This window comes from Lathamus discolor, chromosome 1 (assembly GCF_037157495.1).
Source record: "Lathamus discolor isolate bLatDis1 chromosome 1, bLatDis1.hap1, whole genome shotgun sequence".
NCBI classification, from domain to species: domain Eukaryota; kingdom Metazoa; phylum Chordata; class Aves; order Psittaciformes; family Psittacidae; genus Lathamus; species Lathamus discolor.
In genome coordinates this window covers 118,097,231-118,114,486 of record NC_088884.1, presented here as the reverse complement: position 1 = coordinate 118,114,486, position 17,256 = coordinate 118,097,231, and the positions used below count along the sequence as shown (strand labels likewise).

At 40.5% G+C, this 17,256-nt stretch overlaps 1 protein-coding gene across 1 annotated transcript in view; it reads left to right on the top strand.

Moving 5' to 3' along the window:
- Nucleotides 1–17,256, top strand: part of TNKS (tankyrase) — a 136,818-nt gene that overhangs the window by 110,592 nt on the left and 8,970 nt on the right. The window contains exons 13-23 of the mRNA XM_065692532.1: nt 679–758; nt 1,754–1,899; nt 2,916–3,081; nt 5,729–5,948; nt 6,221–6,330; nt 8,876–9,064; nt 10,350–10,587; nt 11,288–11,370; nt 13,865–13,985; nt 14,614–14,711; nt 16,048–16,122. Coding sequence (XP_065548604.1) covers nt 679–758; nt 1,754–1,899; nt 2,916–3,081; nt 5,729–5,948; nt 6,221–6,330; nt 8,876–9,064; nt 10,350–10,587; nt 11,288–11,370; nt 13,865–13,985; nt 14,614–14,711; nt 16,048–16,122 — 1,526 coding nt within the window. The remainder of the gene's footprint in view (nt 1–678; nt 759–1,753; nt 1,900–2,915; nt 3,082–5,728; nt 5,949–6,220; nt 6,331–8,875; nt 9,065–10,349; nt 10,588–11,287; nt 11,371–13,864; nt 13,986–14,613; nt 14,712–16,047; nt 16,123–17,256) is intronic.

Below are 17,256 nucleotides of genomic sequence, written 5' to 3'. Positions count from 1 at the left end.
AATTATTTTGCAGTAATTTACAGAGATACCCCTTTTCCTCTTAAGGTTTCCTTTTAATCACGTATCTTTCTTCTGATTCTGTTTTTAACCACTCCATGTTTATAACAAGGGACTGATCTCATTGTTACTCTGAAGTACAGTACACAACTGCAGGCACCTACCATGTGGCCGGGGTCATCTTAGAAATCCCATTCCCTTTTCGCTGCTTCGTAGTATGAGATCTAATCACAAGTGAGGAGTGCAAAAGCTGTAATTCAGATGCTGGATTGAGCATGTTTAACCCTGGCTGCTCACTGGCCCTGATTCAGTTTGCTGAAAGGTGCTTCTGATCATCAGCAAAACTTTGAATGAGCATGTAGATTTCTTACATGCAGAAGCAGTCATTTTTACCATACATAGGATTAGCAAGGCATTGAAATTCCATTTGGCAGAATAATGTCAGCTCTAAATCTGACAAGAGTTTAATCTAAATGTCAAGAGTCTAAATCTGTCTGGTTTACACTGAAACTAAGGCTCCTTTTTTAGCCATTTAGGTAATATGAACTTGAACATCACAACTCCAGCTTTGTTTTTACAAATGACAAGAGACTTCCCCCCACCAGTTTTGAAAATGTTGAGCACAAGTTAATATAACTTAATGATCCTAAGTAATTCTAAAACTTCTTTTTCCCTATGTAGAAAGTACACCTGTGCGCACATCTGATGTGGATTATCGGTTATTAGAAGCATCCAAAGCTGGAGACTTGGAAACTGTGAAGGTAGGTTTCAGCAATTCATGTTAATTTTCCACTTTGTCTTGCTGTGCAAAGCTTGTGGAAGCCTCTGCTATGAGAGTTATGGAAGTAGTGCACGGTGGATGGAAAATTGTAAAAAATTGGAAGGCAAATCTCATACCTGTTTTTTCTAGAAAGCAGTGCTTTAAGATGTGCTAAGGTGTTTCTCTGAGTTTTGGGTTGCTCATTCTCCCAGTCCTTCACACCGTCATGTCTTTGATGGTCTCAGATGCAGTATTGCAGATTCAGCTGTGATTCTTGGAAGTGGATCCTGTGATCCTCAGAATCACAGTTTAGTAGAAGCAAGCCTCAGGTGCATGATTCAATCAGAAAGCAAGCAAACAGAACTGTTAATGAGTAGCAGACTTCACATTTTAACCCATCCTTAATCTGAGGGTGAGGGGTCAGGCCATAGAATCCCAGCATCACAGAAAGGTTTGATCTTGTTCATGAGCAAAAGAGCCTGCAGATAAACCATTCTGCGTGCATTCTCACCTTGAACTTCAGTGTGATACATACTAAAGTTCTAGCAGCAGCACTTTTGTGCACCAGCAACAACTGTGACTGCCAAGCTCAAGATTTATGAAGACAGCATAAGCTGGAAATAGTAATATCTGAAGAAAGTTACATGGCCTTGGGCCTCCTGGCGCTTGATGATTTAGAGGCTCACCCTTTTTAATACATTAGGAGCATCTTCATGCTGCTTCCATCACCTAAGTCTTGTTATAGAAGACTGAACATGGTTCAGTCATAAGTTTAAAGTAGCTATTGTTTTTTAACATTGCCTAAGTGGAAAGAAATTTCCTGAAACCTAACTTCTAAAAATTGGTGTATAATAATAAATGGATCAGATTTTGTGTTAGGGTGCTAGTGTAAGGTTTTCTTTTGGTTTGGGGGTTTGTTTGTTTGACTGTTCTTGGTTTTTTATTGATTTGTTTTAGTTCTGTACTAGATTTTGGTTTCTTCTTTTGTCTTCACAGCAACTTTGCAGCCCTCAGAATGTGAACTGTAGAGATTTGGAAGGCCGTCATTCAACGCCACTGCACTTTGCTGCAGGATATAACCGCGTATCGGTGGTGGAGTATCTGTTGCACCATGGAGCAGACGTACATGCCAAAGATAAAGGGTATGTTTCTTTCCATGATATGCTCTGCTGCCTTCTGTTAGTGTGAGACTTCTACTCCCCTCTGTTCATTTTGCTTTGGATTCAGTAACCATCATATTTTTCTCTTGAAAATTTTTCTCTTTTCTTTCTTCTTGTTCTGCATTGTTCCTGAAATCACTGTAGGGAGATTTATGGCCCGTTAAGGCATACTTAGCTTTCTGGCAAAGCTGTTGTCAAGTACATCTCTGTCACCATAATACATGATCCTTCTCTTCCCCCTTTTGCTCATTTGGAGTCTTTAATCTGCTTAAAAGAGATCTTTATGTTATTTCAAGTGTTCTAAAACGAGGTTTGAGTTACATGGGTAAAATTCCTGGATTATCTCTCCTAATTTTTCTAATTCTGTTAGATAGCTTTTATTATATAGTTATTCAGTTAATATTCAGTTTAATTATATGAACCACTTGCAGAATTTTTGCATTACTTGCAAAGTAATGATATAGAATAGCACCATTATGTTTGATCTTTCATTGCAGTGCATTGGTTCAGGGTGGGGATAATTAATTTCCAATGCTAAAACATTTCCAATACTGAATTTTCAGGCTCTCCCTGAAAGCAATGTTTGGGTATCTTTGTGTATCTATCAGGTGTGCGGTGCTTACTAGCAACTGCTTCAAACCTATTTTATAGTGTCATATACCTTTTCTGAAATTTACACTCAAATATCCAAAGTCAGAGCATAGAGATTCTTGCAATTTCGGTTTTGGCTGTTTTTAATAGCATTGGTTTTACTTGCTTGTGGAAGAAGTAACATTGATGCTTGCTAAGTATTTAAAGGTCTCATGGGTGAGAACTGAAGGAGGATAATGAAGTTTTAATTAAAGTTTTAATAGCAGGGAAATAAAGCCATGAAAATGGGAACAACTGAAAGATACCAATCATGTCTTGTGGAAATGGGAGTTTTATCAACTGGAACTTTGTATGATTGCATATTGGATTTTGTTTTCTGTAGCTATTAATACTTTCTCTTTGATTAGTGGCTTAGTACCTCTGCACAATGCCTGCTCTTACGGACACTACGAAGTGGCTGAGCTCTTAGTGAGGCACGGTGCTTCTGTCAATGTGGCAGACCTGTGGAAATTCACTCCTCTACATGAAGCAGCAGCAAAAGGAAAATACGAAATCTGCAAGCTGCTTTTAAAAGTATGTGCTGGAGTTCTTAGATGTATCTTTAAATGTGTATGTGTTTATTATTGCCGAAGATTAATTAATGCAAACTTAATTGCATTCAGTGAGTTCTTTATGGTGTCTTTGAATCTATTTTCAATTGTCAGGTGGTTTTGTGTGTAATGACAGTTCACTTACAAAGGATCATCAGTACAGTTACTTTTTCCAGTTCGTGTATTAGTGCTATTAGCTAAGTAGGACACGACTCTCAAACTGGAAAAAGAAGCTGAATTTGTGTAAAAATAGCAAACAAAAAAAATCACCACATTATCCTATTCATCCCTTTCTGGAACAGTTACTGCAGCTAAGTAAAGCTTTGTAAAGACAAGAGTGTGTTACAGAGGAGTTGCTGAAGGTGGGTCCTAGATGGTGTCTGGCATGCAAGAAATTTAAAAATGCAATGTTAATGTCTAATATATCAAGCTCCTGGAGGAAATGCATAAATATTCATTATCATTAGTGTAAGAACCTATAAAAGGCATGAGGTAATGCCTGCATGTTTCCAGGGAGAAATAGGAGTTTGAAAGACTTCTTAATATAAGGTCATATCCTGCCGTTGGAGGGTAAAGAGAGTGCTAGAGCAGAATTTCTTGCATATCCGAGTTTTTCTTTTAGTCTTGCTTACTTCATGTCCCTCTGAAGCACAGCATTTAAAAGAGGAGTATGGATATGGATAGTCTTAAAATTATGAGGCTCTTCCTCATCCACTTTTTGTTTGCTGCTGCAAAGCCCCACTATCTCCCTCTTATCTCATGAATTCTTTCACTTGCTTACCAAAAAAAGCATTCAGAGGGGGTAACACATCAATTTGAAATGCATCTGCAGTAGAAACTAGGAGATACTCAGAGATATCTGTGAAGCAAGCACAATGATGGCTGTGGTAGTAACACAGCTAGTACAGATGTTAGCTCAAGCTAGGAGCGCTCACAATATCTCAAGCACAGCATTGCTTTATAGACATTGGAGGTATCTGGGGGTTTCTGAAAATTCCACTGTGGATGTAGCCATTTTTTGTGTTCAAAGGATCCAGAATGGATGTATGACAGGAAACAGAGAAGTGCTGAAATCTTTCTTTTTGAAATTTCTCTTGCACTAGAGCAAAATACACCCTTAAGGTGACACAGTTTTGTAAAGGCTCTGGGTGTCCATGGATATGTGCTCCCACTGCAGTTTACTCAGGGTTTCTCCTGCTGCGTCTCTTACACCAGCTGGCAGTGCTGTCAGTTCTGCTGAGCTGTGGCTGTTGAACTTGACTCCTCCTGACATGCGCTCTTTCTGCCCTGGTTTGCTTGAAGAAGGAAAAAAAATGTACAGGCATTTTGGAGAGACTTTCTTTTTTCATCACCTTTCTTTAAAATTACTTCCTTCATTTGTTTCTATGTCTTTGAAAAGGTCTCAAGAGGCACTGCCTCTTCATTTAGGTATTTATTCTGGAGAGTATTTGAATAGCTCTGATTTTGATGAGTTTTAAATTAAGGAATCTAAGGTTTTATCTTGGAGAAGTCATTGCAGTTGAAAAGGCTTTGTACAAAGAACCCTCTCTTCCACAAAGCTCTGTATATATGGAACTGGTTCTGTGTAATCAATATTCTGTCCCTTGCTGTTTACCTTTCACACCCTGAGCATTGCTCTACTGCTTCCAAAAACAGGGCAGTTAATTCCTTCTGTTCTCCCCACCTCCAGCTCATTCCCTGTGGTTCACGCTAACGCAGCTTTGCCAGCATACCCAGGGAGAAATGGCAGGGTACTCTTGCTGGCAAGGGTTGGACCACTGTGTTTGATTATTCTGAAGGGGCCAGCCAGAGAGCTATTATGCCAGCAGCTGCCTCTGCCTTATCTGTCTTTGTTTTTATCCCTACTGTTGCTGAGAGTGAGCAGAGAAGGAGCTGTCCTCCCACAAAGTTGTATGTGGAAATGACTCACACCATATGCTGTATGTAGATGTATGTTCCGTTCCTCATCATGTGCTCCAGTACTGTGTTCCTATCACTGGCTGACCTGTGTGTTTTACCAGCACAGATACACTCCAGCAGTCATCCAAATCCACTTGCCCACCAAAATGTTTTCTTCACTGCTTTCCAGGACCTGTAAACCACTGGAGATGGTGCTGTTACCTATTGGAAAGTGTAGAAATCAGTATTTTTCTAATTTTCTCCTGAAATTAAGTGCTTTTCAATAGCAGAGTGGCATTTAGTGCCACTTGGGGCCTGGCTTCACTAGATCAGAAAGATGTGCTGAGAAAGCACCCATGCCAGCCAGTTTGCAGGAGAAAGGAAGGGTTGGCCAGCAAGGTATTAGCAGTTGGATTTTCTTGAGCACCTGCTGTGACAGGAGGGTATAGCTGTATGCAGGATATGCTCCTGAACCTGCTTCAGTTGCAGGTAGGCAACACTCTTGCCTGTGGAATTGAGGTTTGCACAGTTGTGTTGCAGACTAGTGCTTTAAGCCTCAGCCTTCTGAACTATTCTCATGTGCCTACTAATCTATACAGTAGTTACCTCATGATAGCAGATGGGCAAAATCCTCCACTTCCTATCTTATGGATAGGGCAAAATAGTGACACACTGATGTGCAGCACTCTGCTGACGGTTGTGACAGTAGCATTCCACTTTGCTCTTTCCAGCATGGAGCTGATCCAACAAAAAAGAATCGAGATGGGAACACTCCTCTAGATTTGGTGAAAGAAGGAGACACAGATATCCAGGACCTGCTGCGAGGGGATGCTGCATTGCTAGATGCTGCCAAGAAGGGGTGCCTGGCACGAGTGCAGAAGCTGTGTACTCAAGAAAATATCAATTGCAGAGACACCCAGGGAAGAAATTCAACACCGCTACATCTTGCAGGTGGGTGACTCACCAGGATTTGAAGGCTTGTATATTGATGATAGGGCTGCAGAAGTTAATCACCAAAACCAGGATTGTTATAGTAAGAATGTCAGAGGATTGTTCTGTACAGACAGTTGTTAACTATGGCAGCTGTATTTCGGGAGGTAATACAGTTACCAGGAAAGAGAAGCTTTTGCAGTAAAAAAATTGCTTTAGCTTTTCTGTCTAATAATTTTTCTGTAGTTTATTTCTCCTAATACCTGTTTTCTTTTCCTGTGCCTTTTCTATAGCTGGTTACAACAATTTGGAAGTAGCTGAATACCTGCTTGAGCACGGTGCTGATGTTAATGCCCAAGACAAAGGAGGATTAATCCCCCTACACAATGCAGCATCCTATGGGGTAAGTGCAGGCATTCTTGCCATGAGTAGACCAACAAGGAACTCCTTAAAGTCACATCCAAGGCCAGTTATTTTGCAGCTGTCTTGCTGTAATACAGTTTTTATTTCTTCATAGGTTTTGATGGCATGAAATACTTCCTGGGCTAATTTGCTATTGTGAGTCCTGTTTGCAGCCCTACAGATCTAAATCAGACACAGATTCAGGTGTTGTAGCAGTTAAAAGCTGTGGTTCAGAAAGACTACTAGAACACAGCTTTTGTGCAGGCAAGCAGGTGCATAGCATTGAACAGCGTTAAATTTTGGGTGGCTGTTGAAACAGAGAAGACCTCAAGTTTTTGCTGAAAGACTTGGATGGAAGGAAGAAAATTATGTCAGGGGATCATGCCTAGGTGATGACAGCAAAGTGGAGGTTTATTACAGCTGGTATCTGGTGGGGAACTATTGCTAAAGCTATAGTCTTGAAGGGCTACTGAGTTTGTAGTACGAATGTCCTCCTGGGCAAGCTGTCTACTGCAGTGGGGGTGCAGTAGTTGATTCAAGCCGTTTTTGAAGAGGTAGGCTCTCCTCTGTATAGGAGGAAGCATCCGTGTGCATACCAGTTGCACAGATGCCTGATAGATTGCTTGTAAGGAGCTGTTTAATTGTGGATAAGGTGAGAAAGAAGTCTCTTACAAATAATCATAAGAAGCTCCTAACAGTGTAGTTACAGTTAGGCAGAGGACATGAAGCTCAAGAGGTAGGGTTTTTGATGGTCTCATGACATGCTTTGTCTGTTATTACCTGGAACAAGAAGAGCAAAATCTAGGAAAAATGATTGTAGTAGAACCAGGATTGCTTTCATTTGAGAGCCAAATGAAATAAAAAGTACAGTATTCACCTTGTTTTTAAGGAGAGCATATCAATGAAACTCAGCTTGCATCATTTGCATTGGTTCTCTGTTAGTCTGGGATGGCAGTATCCTAAAGAGCAAAAAGCTCTAAATCCTGCTGAAGGTTTGGAAGTGCAACACAATTCTTTCTGATGCTGGGTCCTAATACCAAGCAATATTGTTCATCAGCATCTGCCATAAGCACTAAATTCCCAGGTTGTTGCTTAGATCTAAAGATAGATTCTGTTGCAAAGATTGTGTTCTTTATTTTCAAGCACAGGAAGCCAAAATCACATATTTTACATGAAGGCAAAACATTCTTTACTGGCATAGGAACTGTTAGAAATCGGTTCAAGCTGATTATCACTTCTAAAAATCACGATACCAATCTAATGTGGTTGCCTTGCTGTCTCTCAGAAAAGTTAATGAGGCAGTGTTTGGTGCTTTTCCATTCAGCTTATCTAGTTAAGAGCTGCTGTATACCTTTTCCATGGCAGCCCACACTTCTCTCTGAGCTGTCATCAGCTCATTCAGCTCTCTGTGATGGGAGGTGGAAAGGAGATGAGTACTGGTTTCACGAGTTCATAGCTGGCAAGGTTTCACCGCTTTTTTCTCACAACGTTATCTTCAGTTCTCCCACCCAGCACTTCATGCTGTGTGTCCCTCAGTAGTTTCGTGTGGCAGAAAAGTCACAGGAACAGCAATTGGTTTAAAAGTTTGGCAGAGAGAAAGAATAAGATTGCCAGTCTTTTCAAACCATGCTTATTCAGAGAGCAAGCCCTTTTATGAGAGCTGCTGAGAGTCACTTAGTTGCCATTGAAAAAGGATAAATGAAATCTATTGGCAAGTCTTTGTGCTTCTGCTTACAATTGCAGTGCTTCATGCTCCCAGTAACTCGTTTTGACTGCCTGCTTTTCTATTTCTTAGTTGTATTGCACAAGTAATTTCACTGGTCAGAGGCAGCCAGAATTTTTATCTGCCAGTTTTCTGTTCCCTGATTTGAACCTGAGAAACTTAAAGGATGGGGTATTGATGGAACGGTGCTGTTATAAGTCCATTACGTTTATAGCTTATTTAAGACAGTTGTTCCTTACGACACATGTAATGTGTTTTATCAGTCCTCTTATTAATATGATTGGAGAAAGAACAATCTGCCACAGATGAGTGCAAAGTCTTGCAAGAAATTGCAAGACAGACATAAAGTACAATGAAGACTTCTGCGTACTGACATTTAAGTGGTGGCCCAGTAGTACCACACATAGATCTTTAGAGCTTCCAGTATCACAAGTGTTGCAGCCCTGTAAATTTGTCTGCAAATATTTGACAGTTAACTCTTACTGGTTTTATGCTGGATCAAGGAGCATGTCTGCTCCTGCACATGACATGAACTTCGTGCTATGTACTTGGGGTGATTTGGCAGAAATATAATTCTATGCCTGATACCAATTTTACATGTGCTGGTGGATGGTCTGGTAGTGCACAGATACAGATGGCCTTGGAGCTACAGTATAAAGTGGTACCTGAAGAGGTGTGCTGCTACATAGACACAGGAGGCAGAGAAGTGAGTTAAATTGAAGAGAAATTACAGGGATGCCTAAGCACCATTACCTCCATCAGGAAAATGGAAATATATGTTTTACTAGTGTCACATTGATTAAGATGTTCTTGTGTTTTCCAGCACGTGGATATAGCAGCACTGTTGATCAAATATAATACATGCGTAAATGCAACAGATAAATGGGCGTTCACACCGTTGCATGAAGCTGCACAAAAAGGAAGGACGCAGCTCTGTGCTCTGCTGTTAGCTCATGGAGCAGATCCAACCATGAAGAATCAAGAGGGTCAGACACCATTAGACCTGGCAACAGTAAGTTCACGTTAGCATGCCAGCCACGGCTGCCCTGGAGGATTTGCTCAGCATATTAAATGGCTTTCTATGGCTCCATGGCCTCAGCAGTCCTCAGCTTTCACTGTGCTGATGTAGAAGGAGATGAGCATCTCCAGGGTGCCTGTCTGACTTTTTACTGATAGGTCCAGGTTTTTTCTTTGGCTGTGATCTTAATGTGACTGGTGATTTAATGTTTGCTCCACTCCTGGGATCGATCTGGTTCAGTCCTGGGATCAGTATCCTCATTGTCAGAAATAAACCTCTGAAATGTGCCCGATGATGATCAGTCTGTGTCCTGTTGGTGATGACTGATTTGAACCTGAGAGGAAAATCAGATGGGTCTTTAGAGGAATGGGATCATTTAGAGGATAATTATGTTCAGTGACTACGTATTACCTCAGTCTTTTTTCTGTCTAGCTCCAAAACAACATTCTAAGTTCTGCCATCAAACCTTTTCTAAAACTGGCGTCCAGAAACTTTCCTGTTAGTGGTGGCTGGTTAAAAGCCTAATAAGGTTACATGAGCTTGTATGTCCCAGGTTAACCAGACCTGGTGGAATAGATAATGCAACCAGCTTGGATACTTTCTAGTTACAGCGATGGAGAGTTCCAGAGATACCCTCAAGAATAACCTGAGCTCTAGAACACTTGCTTTGTGATGAAGGATATGATTTTTGTGGAGGAATATAAAGATGTCTTAATCATGCTCTGCAAGAACATGCAAGGAGGAAATTCTTGAAGATGAGGGTCCTGCTTAATTTAGTCAACAAAGGCTAAATGCAGTTGTTAGCTAAGTTCATACTTCTCCTGTAGCTCCTCTCTTTTTCTTATGGTAACAGTGTAAGATGTGATTATAGCAAAGGCAGTTGTAGTCTATCCATTGAAACCTTGATCCAGCACAGAATACTCACTAGAAGTTAAGCCTGACAGAGAAATGATGAGGTGGCATTGTCTGGCCTAGGTTTTTGAAGGATTTCAGATAAAGTTGCTGCATTGCTCTTCCTGGCTTTAAAACCTATAAAGTCATTCTGACAGAAAGAAAATCAGATGTACCTTCTTACCTACCTTTAGAAGTGGGGAGAACCCAATTCATCTATCGCAATGAATCAGAATGTTCTTGCAACCATGAATTCCTGTGTTGGTGTTTTCCTTTTAATTGGGGTAACAGAGAAATCAACAAAAACAAATTCAAAGAAGAATTCATTTCAGAGATTGATGACTTAGGATAACATAACCTCGTGTTGAATGTTCTTTCTGTTTTTCAGGCTGATGATATCCGAGCTTTGCTGATAGATGCGATGCCTCCAGAAGCTTTGCCTACATGCTTTAAGCCTCAAGCTACTGTTGTTAGTGCCTCTGTGATTTCACCAGCATCTACGCCATCCTGCCTCTCTGCTGCCAGCAGTATAGATAACCTCACTGGGCCACTGGCAGAACTAGCCGTTGGAGGCGCATCAAATGCTGGTGATGGAGCGGCAGGAACTGAAAGGAAGGAAGGAGAAGGTGCATTTGCTGCTGGACAAGTTTACATTGCCAGAAGTATCACAATAGGCCTTGCTTTATCTGAAAAGCATTTCCAACTAGCCAGAAAATATTGTGCAGCTTGAAATGTCATCTGTGTTTTGAAGTGTCTGATGCTTGCTCTTGTTTTCATGTGCTCTTCTAGGAGCATTGTTGGCTGTTCATCTGTGTTTGCCATCAGCGATTAGGTCTGACTACAACGGCAGATCTGATTAGATACCCAGATGTTAGTTGTTGATTTTATACAGAAAAATCAAATGAGAATTATTTTGATGAAGGAATTATGATTGTGGTGGCTGGGGGATTTTGCTAAGGCTTTTTAAACCCTTTGATTAGTATCTGGAATGCATGCTTTATGTCAGCATCTGGGCGATTACATAGCAAAAATACACTCACCCTTCCATTCCTTTTCTTTGCAGTATGAGCCTGTATTTGCCACAGATCACTTATGCTTTTTAATAGTTGATTCTGAGGAGGGAACAGTGTTGAGCTTTGCACTGAGCTTTCACACAGTGTGGAATTGGATTGTTTATTATAGATATAGACAAACAGACTGCAAAAAGAATCAGAGTTTGGAATTTTGAGAGAATCAGTAGTATTGCTTGATTTTTAGTTTATTTTGTGGATTGTTTGTTTTAAATTCAGGTGCAAAGGATATAATGTCTTGTTTCTTATCTTATAGTTTCTGGTCTAGACATGAACATTACCCAGTTCCTAAAAAGCCTGGGTCTTGAACACCTTCGGGACATCTTTGAGACAGAGCAGGTAAATGGCAAGCCTCATCTCTGTATGTTTAAAAGACAGATTAATCTAATGAATTTGAGTCATATTTTCATTCTCTAGTTGAAAAAGGAAAACAAAAAACCACAAATTCGTGTCTACAGGAAAACAAGTATGTCCAAGAAAACAACAAATGAGGCGCCAGGTACTTTATGGGGACGTGGAAAAAAGCTGTGAAAGTCACTTGCGTTGTTTGATTCATATATCCAGTATCTTTCACTTTCTTACACATACATAATGACTGCCAATGTGGCTTGTATTCTGAGAGTTACTTTGCACCTTGTGAACTTTGAACATGACAGCTGTAACAAAGTTAGGTTGGAATGTCACTTGCACTTGTCCTTCAGCAGTCTTCATATCCAGACAAGCCTTTCACCATCTGCAGTGCTGCATGTGATACTTTGGTTAGATCTAGGAAACCTTCCAGTTAGACTGTAAGCTGAATTAAAACATCTAGTTTACTAGGGTGTAGTCACACTAGAGAATGCAGAACCTATATTTCCTAACAGGTTAGGACTATAGCACTAACTGGGTTTTGCAGGGCTAGCAAGTCTCAAATGGAATTCGGAGACGGGGGCAAAACTGAAGATTTATCAGTAACTCACTATATATGAGAAGAATAGAACTGATGGAACAGTTTCTCAAGCTTATGTTGCTTTTTAAAGCAGAAGTACCTCTATTGTAGTTGTAGACTCTTTTATGTGCCGTTTCTTGAATTTAACATGTTGGGGTTAAATAGATTATTTGTTCACATGAGCGAGATGGACACAGTGGTGGAAGTAAAAGGTACCAGATACAAGTGTAAGAGAATGGATTTGATGGTCATTTTTCCCCAGGCCTCTGCTGCTAATCTTTTATGAGGGGTCAGGAAGCAAACATGAAATGCAATGTGTCGCTAACAGAAAAAGTTCCAACTCTTTCCATGGAATATTACAGGAGGTATTTCCCCAAAGTTAAAATGCCGTATAGCCTTTTTTTCCTTTTTTAAATATGAAGCATAAGCTCTTTAATTTGGAACTGCTCCTATTAAGAAGCAAACCAACCTCAAACCAACCTATATTCTACTCACATTTTTTTCCTATTGTTTTCACACCCTCCTCTTACCATGCTGGTTTTGTTCTATTTTTGAGTCTTTAACTCCTAACCTGTTTTTAAGATCTTCCCCTACTCCTAACATTTAATAATGCAAATCCGATTCACTATATTCATTCATCATTTTGAAACTGTTTAGCTCCTCTTGTGAGGAGGTGAAAACAAGCCCATCTTCCTTAAGTTTATTGTTTGAAGCTTCTTTACCCAAGCACTGCAGTACCTTTGTATGCACTTTTTCACCTTGGCTCTAGCCTCCTCCTGATGCATTCCAATATGTGGGTTTCTTCTGTATGTTTTTAACGTTCTGCTGCACGAGATGAATGTCTTCAGTAGTTATTCCACAGCAGTCCCAGTAGGTTGTTTTCTGCTCAATTAGACAGATGTTCAGTGTGGCTATTAATTCCGTGCTTGAGTTGCTTTCTTTTGAATTAAAGATATTCAATTTGTAGTGGACAGAGTGCAGACCTGCAAGTTCAGTTGTGCAAACAATACAGATCCTTTTGAATCAACTTGTATGGTTTCCCGTTATTTTTTGAGCTTCCCATTCTAGTTTAATATGTGAATTTGGAAATAGATCTTATACAACTGTCTTGTCCAGATGAAATCTTTGATTTTCACAGAATCGCCTCAATGCACAAGTGCTTTGTAGGAATAAAAATGTGTACTTTATTTAGCTTTTGCCTCCTGTTCTTTAAAAAAATGTTGGTCTGACATCATGTTTTATTGCCTTTCTGCTTGGACCAATAATCTGTGACCTTGAAATTTAAAACCATGTTAAGTGATTGTAAATGTATTCATAGGTTGCAACCAAATGAATAGTTTTGTGTCCTACTGTTAATTAGTTCCAAAAATAGTGGAATAGTTGAGCATGACTTAGCTTAGCTGACCTACGAGTTTGATACACATGCAAGCATATACACAAAAGTAGCACACACCATACTAATGTTGATGTGACACACTTCAGATTTATTATTAAGCTTATAGAATAATCGTTTCTGTTTGCAAAGTGAAAGTAATGAATTTTGCAGCAATGTAAAACTTTGCTTCAAAAATATTCCCAGATTTGTCCCAGCATTTCCATGCATCCTCTGCCTACATAAGTAAAAATGTTTTGGAGAACTTCCTGTGAGAACCAGCTCTTGTTAATTGCTGGAAGAGAATTAAGTTTTGCACAGCTTCAGGCTGCAGCAGCTGGGTATGGTCCTGGAATAGGGAGAGGCTTCTTGCCAGAAGGTGGCAGCAATTAGAAGTGCAGTAAAATATAAAATATATATATACTCTCTTGGTGGCACCATGAATGCATTCCATTTTCTGAACTGATGGGTCGTCAATCTTGGGAATCGGGCCAGGTTTGGGAACTGGTTTTTGTGGTCTTTTGCCTTTCCAGATAACCCTGGACGTGTTGGCAGACATGGGGCACGAGGAGCTTAAGGAAATTGGGATCAATGCGTATGGACACCGCCACAAATTAATAAAAGGTGTGGAGAGGCTTCTAGGAGGGCAGCAAGGTAAATATGACATTTTTACTGGTCAGCTAAGCATACGGGAGGCTCCCAGAAGTCACCTTCTGTAAATGTAGGCATTGTCACCGGGACTTGAGAGAATCCATACGTCAGGAGCATGTACTGGCTGGCAGACCTGCTGGCTGGGTGGGTTGTGACAAGTAAAGGGTATATTGAGGAGACGCAGCAGTGTGAGTGGTCACTCGCCTTTCCAGAGAATGGACACCCCCAAGACAGCTGCGGAGGCTGTGCCCATTTCCAGGGACTCTGTTTGACCCCGGCAGGAGCTTTTGGATTGATTTGCTCTACACACTTACCCACAGGTTAGCTGGATCCTGAAGTATGGACCTCATGGAGCTTTTTGCTAGTTCACACTTCTAGGATGCTTCTCTTGACAGCGGAAACAATAAAATGCAATTATGTCCCACATGCATTTGCCATCTCTCTTTTAAAGCCTCTGCTGCCAACGGAAGCACTTCATCTTTTTAATGTTGAGCTTCTGCCTTGTGTTTGTGTTCCATTTCCTGCTGTACTGGGGTTATTCAAGAGGGGTAATAATGATAATGAATACAAATAGAGCTGCTGTTGTTTTCTCCTGTTGATTTTTTACTCATTTCATTCCTTCTCTTTGCAGGCACCAATCCTTATTTGACTTTCCACTGTGTGAGTCAGGGGACCATTCTCCTTGACCTTGCTCCTGATGATAAGGAGTATCAGTCCGTCGAAGAGGAGGTATTGCAAATACCTTTCTTAATGCTCCAGTGGCTGTGTATTTCTCTGTTCATTTGCAGCCCCTCAGAGCTAAAACATGCACTGCGTGTTGAAATATGCTTTGACGTATGAATTGTATAGATCAGACATGAAGTTTAGGGCTCTTCGTTTGTCTTTTTTTGTAGAGCAATGATGGAAATTATTTTGCTGTGTCCCGCCTTTTTTTTTTTTTTTTAAGTGCCCTGTTTGGTTACTTAGGTTTGCTTTGCTGTTGTTGTGTTTTCAGCAAGGGTTTCCATAGCTTTCCATAGATAGGTGGACCCATGGAGAACAAGGGATTAAGGCCTTACAAGTCTGTAGGCATTCTCTCTGCTCAGACTCTTCTCTGGCTGTGAACCAGCCTGTTTTCTCTTGTCTCAGTGGCGTAGTTAATCTGTAACCCAGATAAACAGCTCTTGGATAATTGAAAATTGACTGTAATTTTGCCTCCCACACACACATGCTCTTTTATTTGAGTAAACTCCAAGCAGATACCATTTTGAAAGAAAAACCGTAACAGAAAAGAGATGCTCTGAAGAGTTGTGTTTGGAAGATAACTCCATTTTCCTGTGCTCTTGCTATTTGTGTGGTGTTCCTACACAGTGGCACGGAAGTGTTTGGAGTCTTTTTCAAAGTCTAAATATTCAGGATTGCTGCCAGCTTAACCTGAAATATTTTTGTTCAGTGCCTATGTAAACTGGAGTTTGTGCAGATCGCTGTTATAAACTTTCCTGACAGAAAGGGTCACTTGTCTGCCAGAGTAAATTGGGGTAATTATTTGTGCTGTAACTAAACGTTGCTGTAGCTATAAATACCTCTGGAAAAGACACCGTGAAACTGTTGAAATTCTCAGGGGCTGCTAATGACACAGGAAAATTTACAGTGCAAGCATTTTCCTATCACTAGGAAATACAAACTGAACTCATTAGAAACACATCTGTTATTACATCAAAATTATCTTTTTGTGTATTCATTTTCAAAGATTGCCTTTTTTTTTTCCTAATCTAAAGCGGGTGTTGTAGTTGTGTGTAATTTTGATAACAAATGCCACTATTCTTTTTCCTCTGTAGATTTTCATTACAAGGCTGGGTAATTGCATCATCCAACTTCTCTACTGCCAAACAGCATAGCACATTGGGTGCCTGAGAATAAGGGTCTACAACAGTTCAAAATTGAGAATTGGGGTTGGGTTTTTTACACCTTTTAATTGTCAAGAAGATTGACTCTTGTTGCCAGTGGTTACTGAGATATTGCATTAATACTTTGCCTTGCTAGCAAGCTTTATGTGCTGAACATTCAGCTGTGTTCGTTTATGCAGATGCAGAGTACAATCCGGGAGCATCGGGATGGTGGAAATGCTGGTGGGATCTTCAACAGGTACAATGTCATCAGGGTAAGTTTCAAAACCTCTTAATTCTGTGAGGTAAAATCAGTTGGTACTTATGCAAGCAGGCACAATTGGTTAAGTGGATTGCCCTTTTATATTTAAAGTTCTTCGTTGAGATAATATTCATGAACAGAGGTACAGCAAGTGCTAAATGCTAAAATTAGACTGTGTGCTCTGCACATGGGATTAGGGAGAAGTGTCCACTTGCGCTCTTAAAGCAGTCTGAAGAACTGATATTGAAGAGCCCGCCTTGTGTTTCACAGCCTGATTTTTGAGAGGACTGTAACTTCTGTATTTGATTTTGCAGCACAGGGTTTTTTTCTCAGTGAGTCTTTTCTTGCCTTTTTAAAGGTGATTTTGGGTGAGGGGGAAAGCATGAGCATGACTTTTTATTGAAAGTTTTTATCTCCCTATACTATTTTGGATCTTGACACCACCTCCTTTGCATCTCGCAACTAGACAAATACCTTGTAAAAGCCCTGGCATATCAGAAAATGGACTCTTGTATTTCTGAGGAAGAGTACACTTGCTCCTTTTTGCGCGGAGGAGGAAATGGAGGGTATCAGAACAGAGCTCAGTTCCTGAGCACCCTGCTACCTATCTGCTCGAAAAGTGAGCTTGTGCAAAACCTTTGCAATTGGCCTAGTAGATCATACATCTGACATAAACTCTGCTTCAGTCCCACTCCCAACCAAAGATGAAGTCTTTTATAAGAAACCACAGTGGTATTAGAGCACGTGGCTGGAACCGTATCTCGAGGTAGATTAAACAGCATATCTCCTAATTTCTTTCCTCAGCAGTTGTTTCTTGTCATAAAAAATTCAACCTAAGCCAGACAGCAGGCTTCAGAAAGCTGACACAGATTGTTCCACACAGCTCAAAGCAGAAATGGAAGGAGTTTCAGGCTGTTTGTTGTTCTTGGTGGTATTACAAGCTCTGAGGGACAGAGCCTGAAAGTCTTCCTTAAACCTGAGAACTCTTGGCTGCACTTTCACAGTAGCTTTAACCCCTTGTAAACGTGCACTACCAGCTTGTTTGAAAGGCTTGAGCCTTGCATGCAGAGCAGCCACGGGGTTTGTTTATACTGTTCCTATGTCTTACTCCATTTCCCTCTCAAATTTATGCAAACTGTCAAGCTAC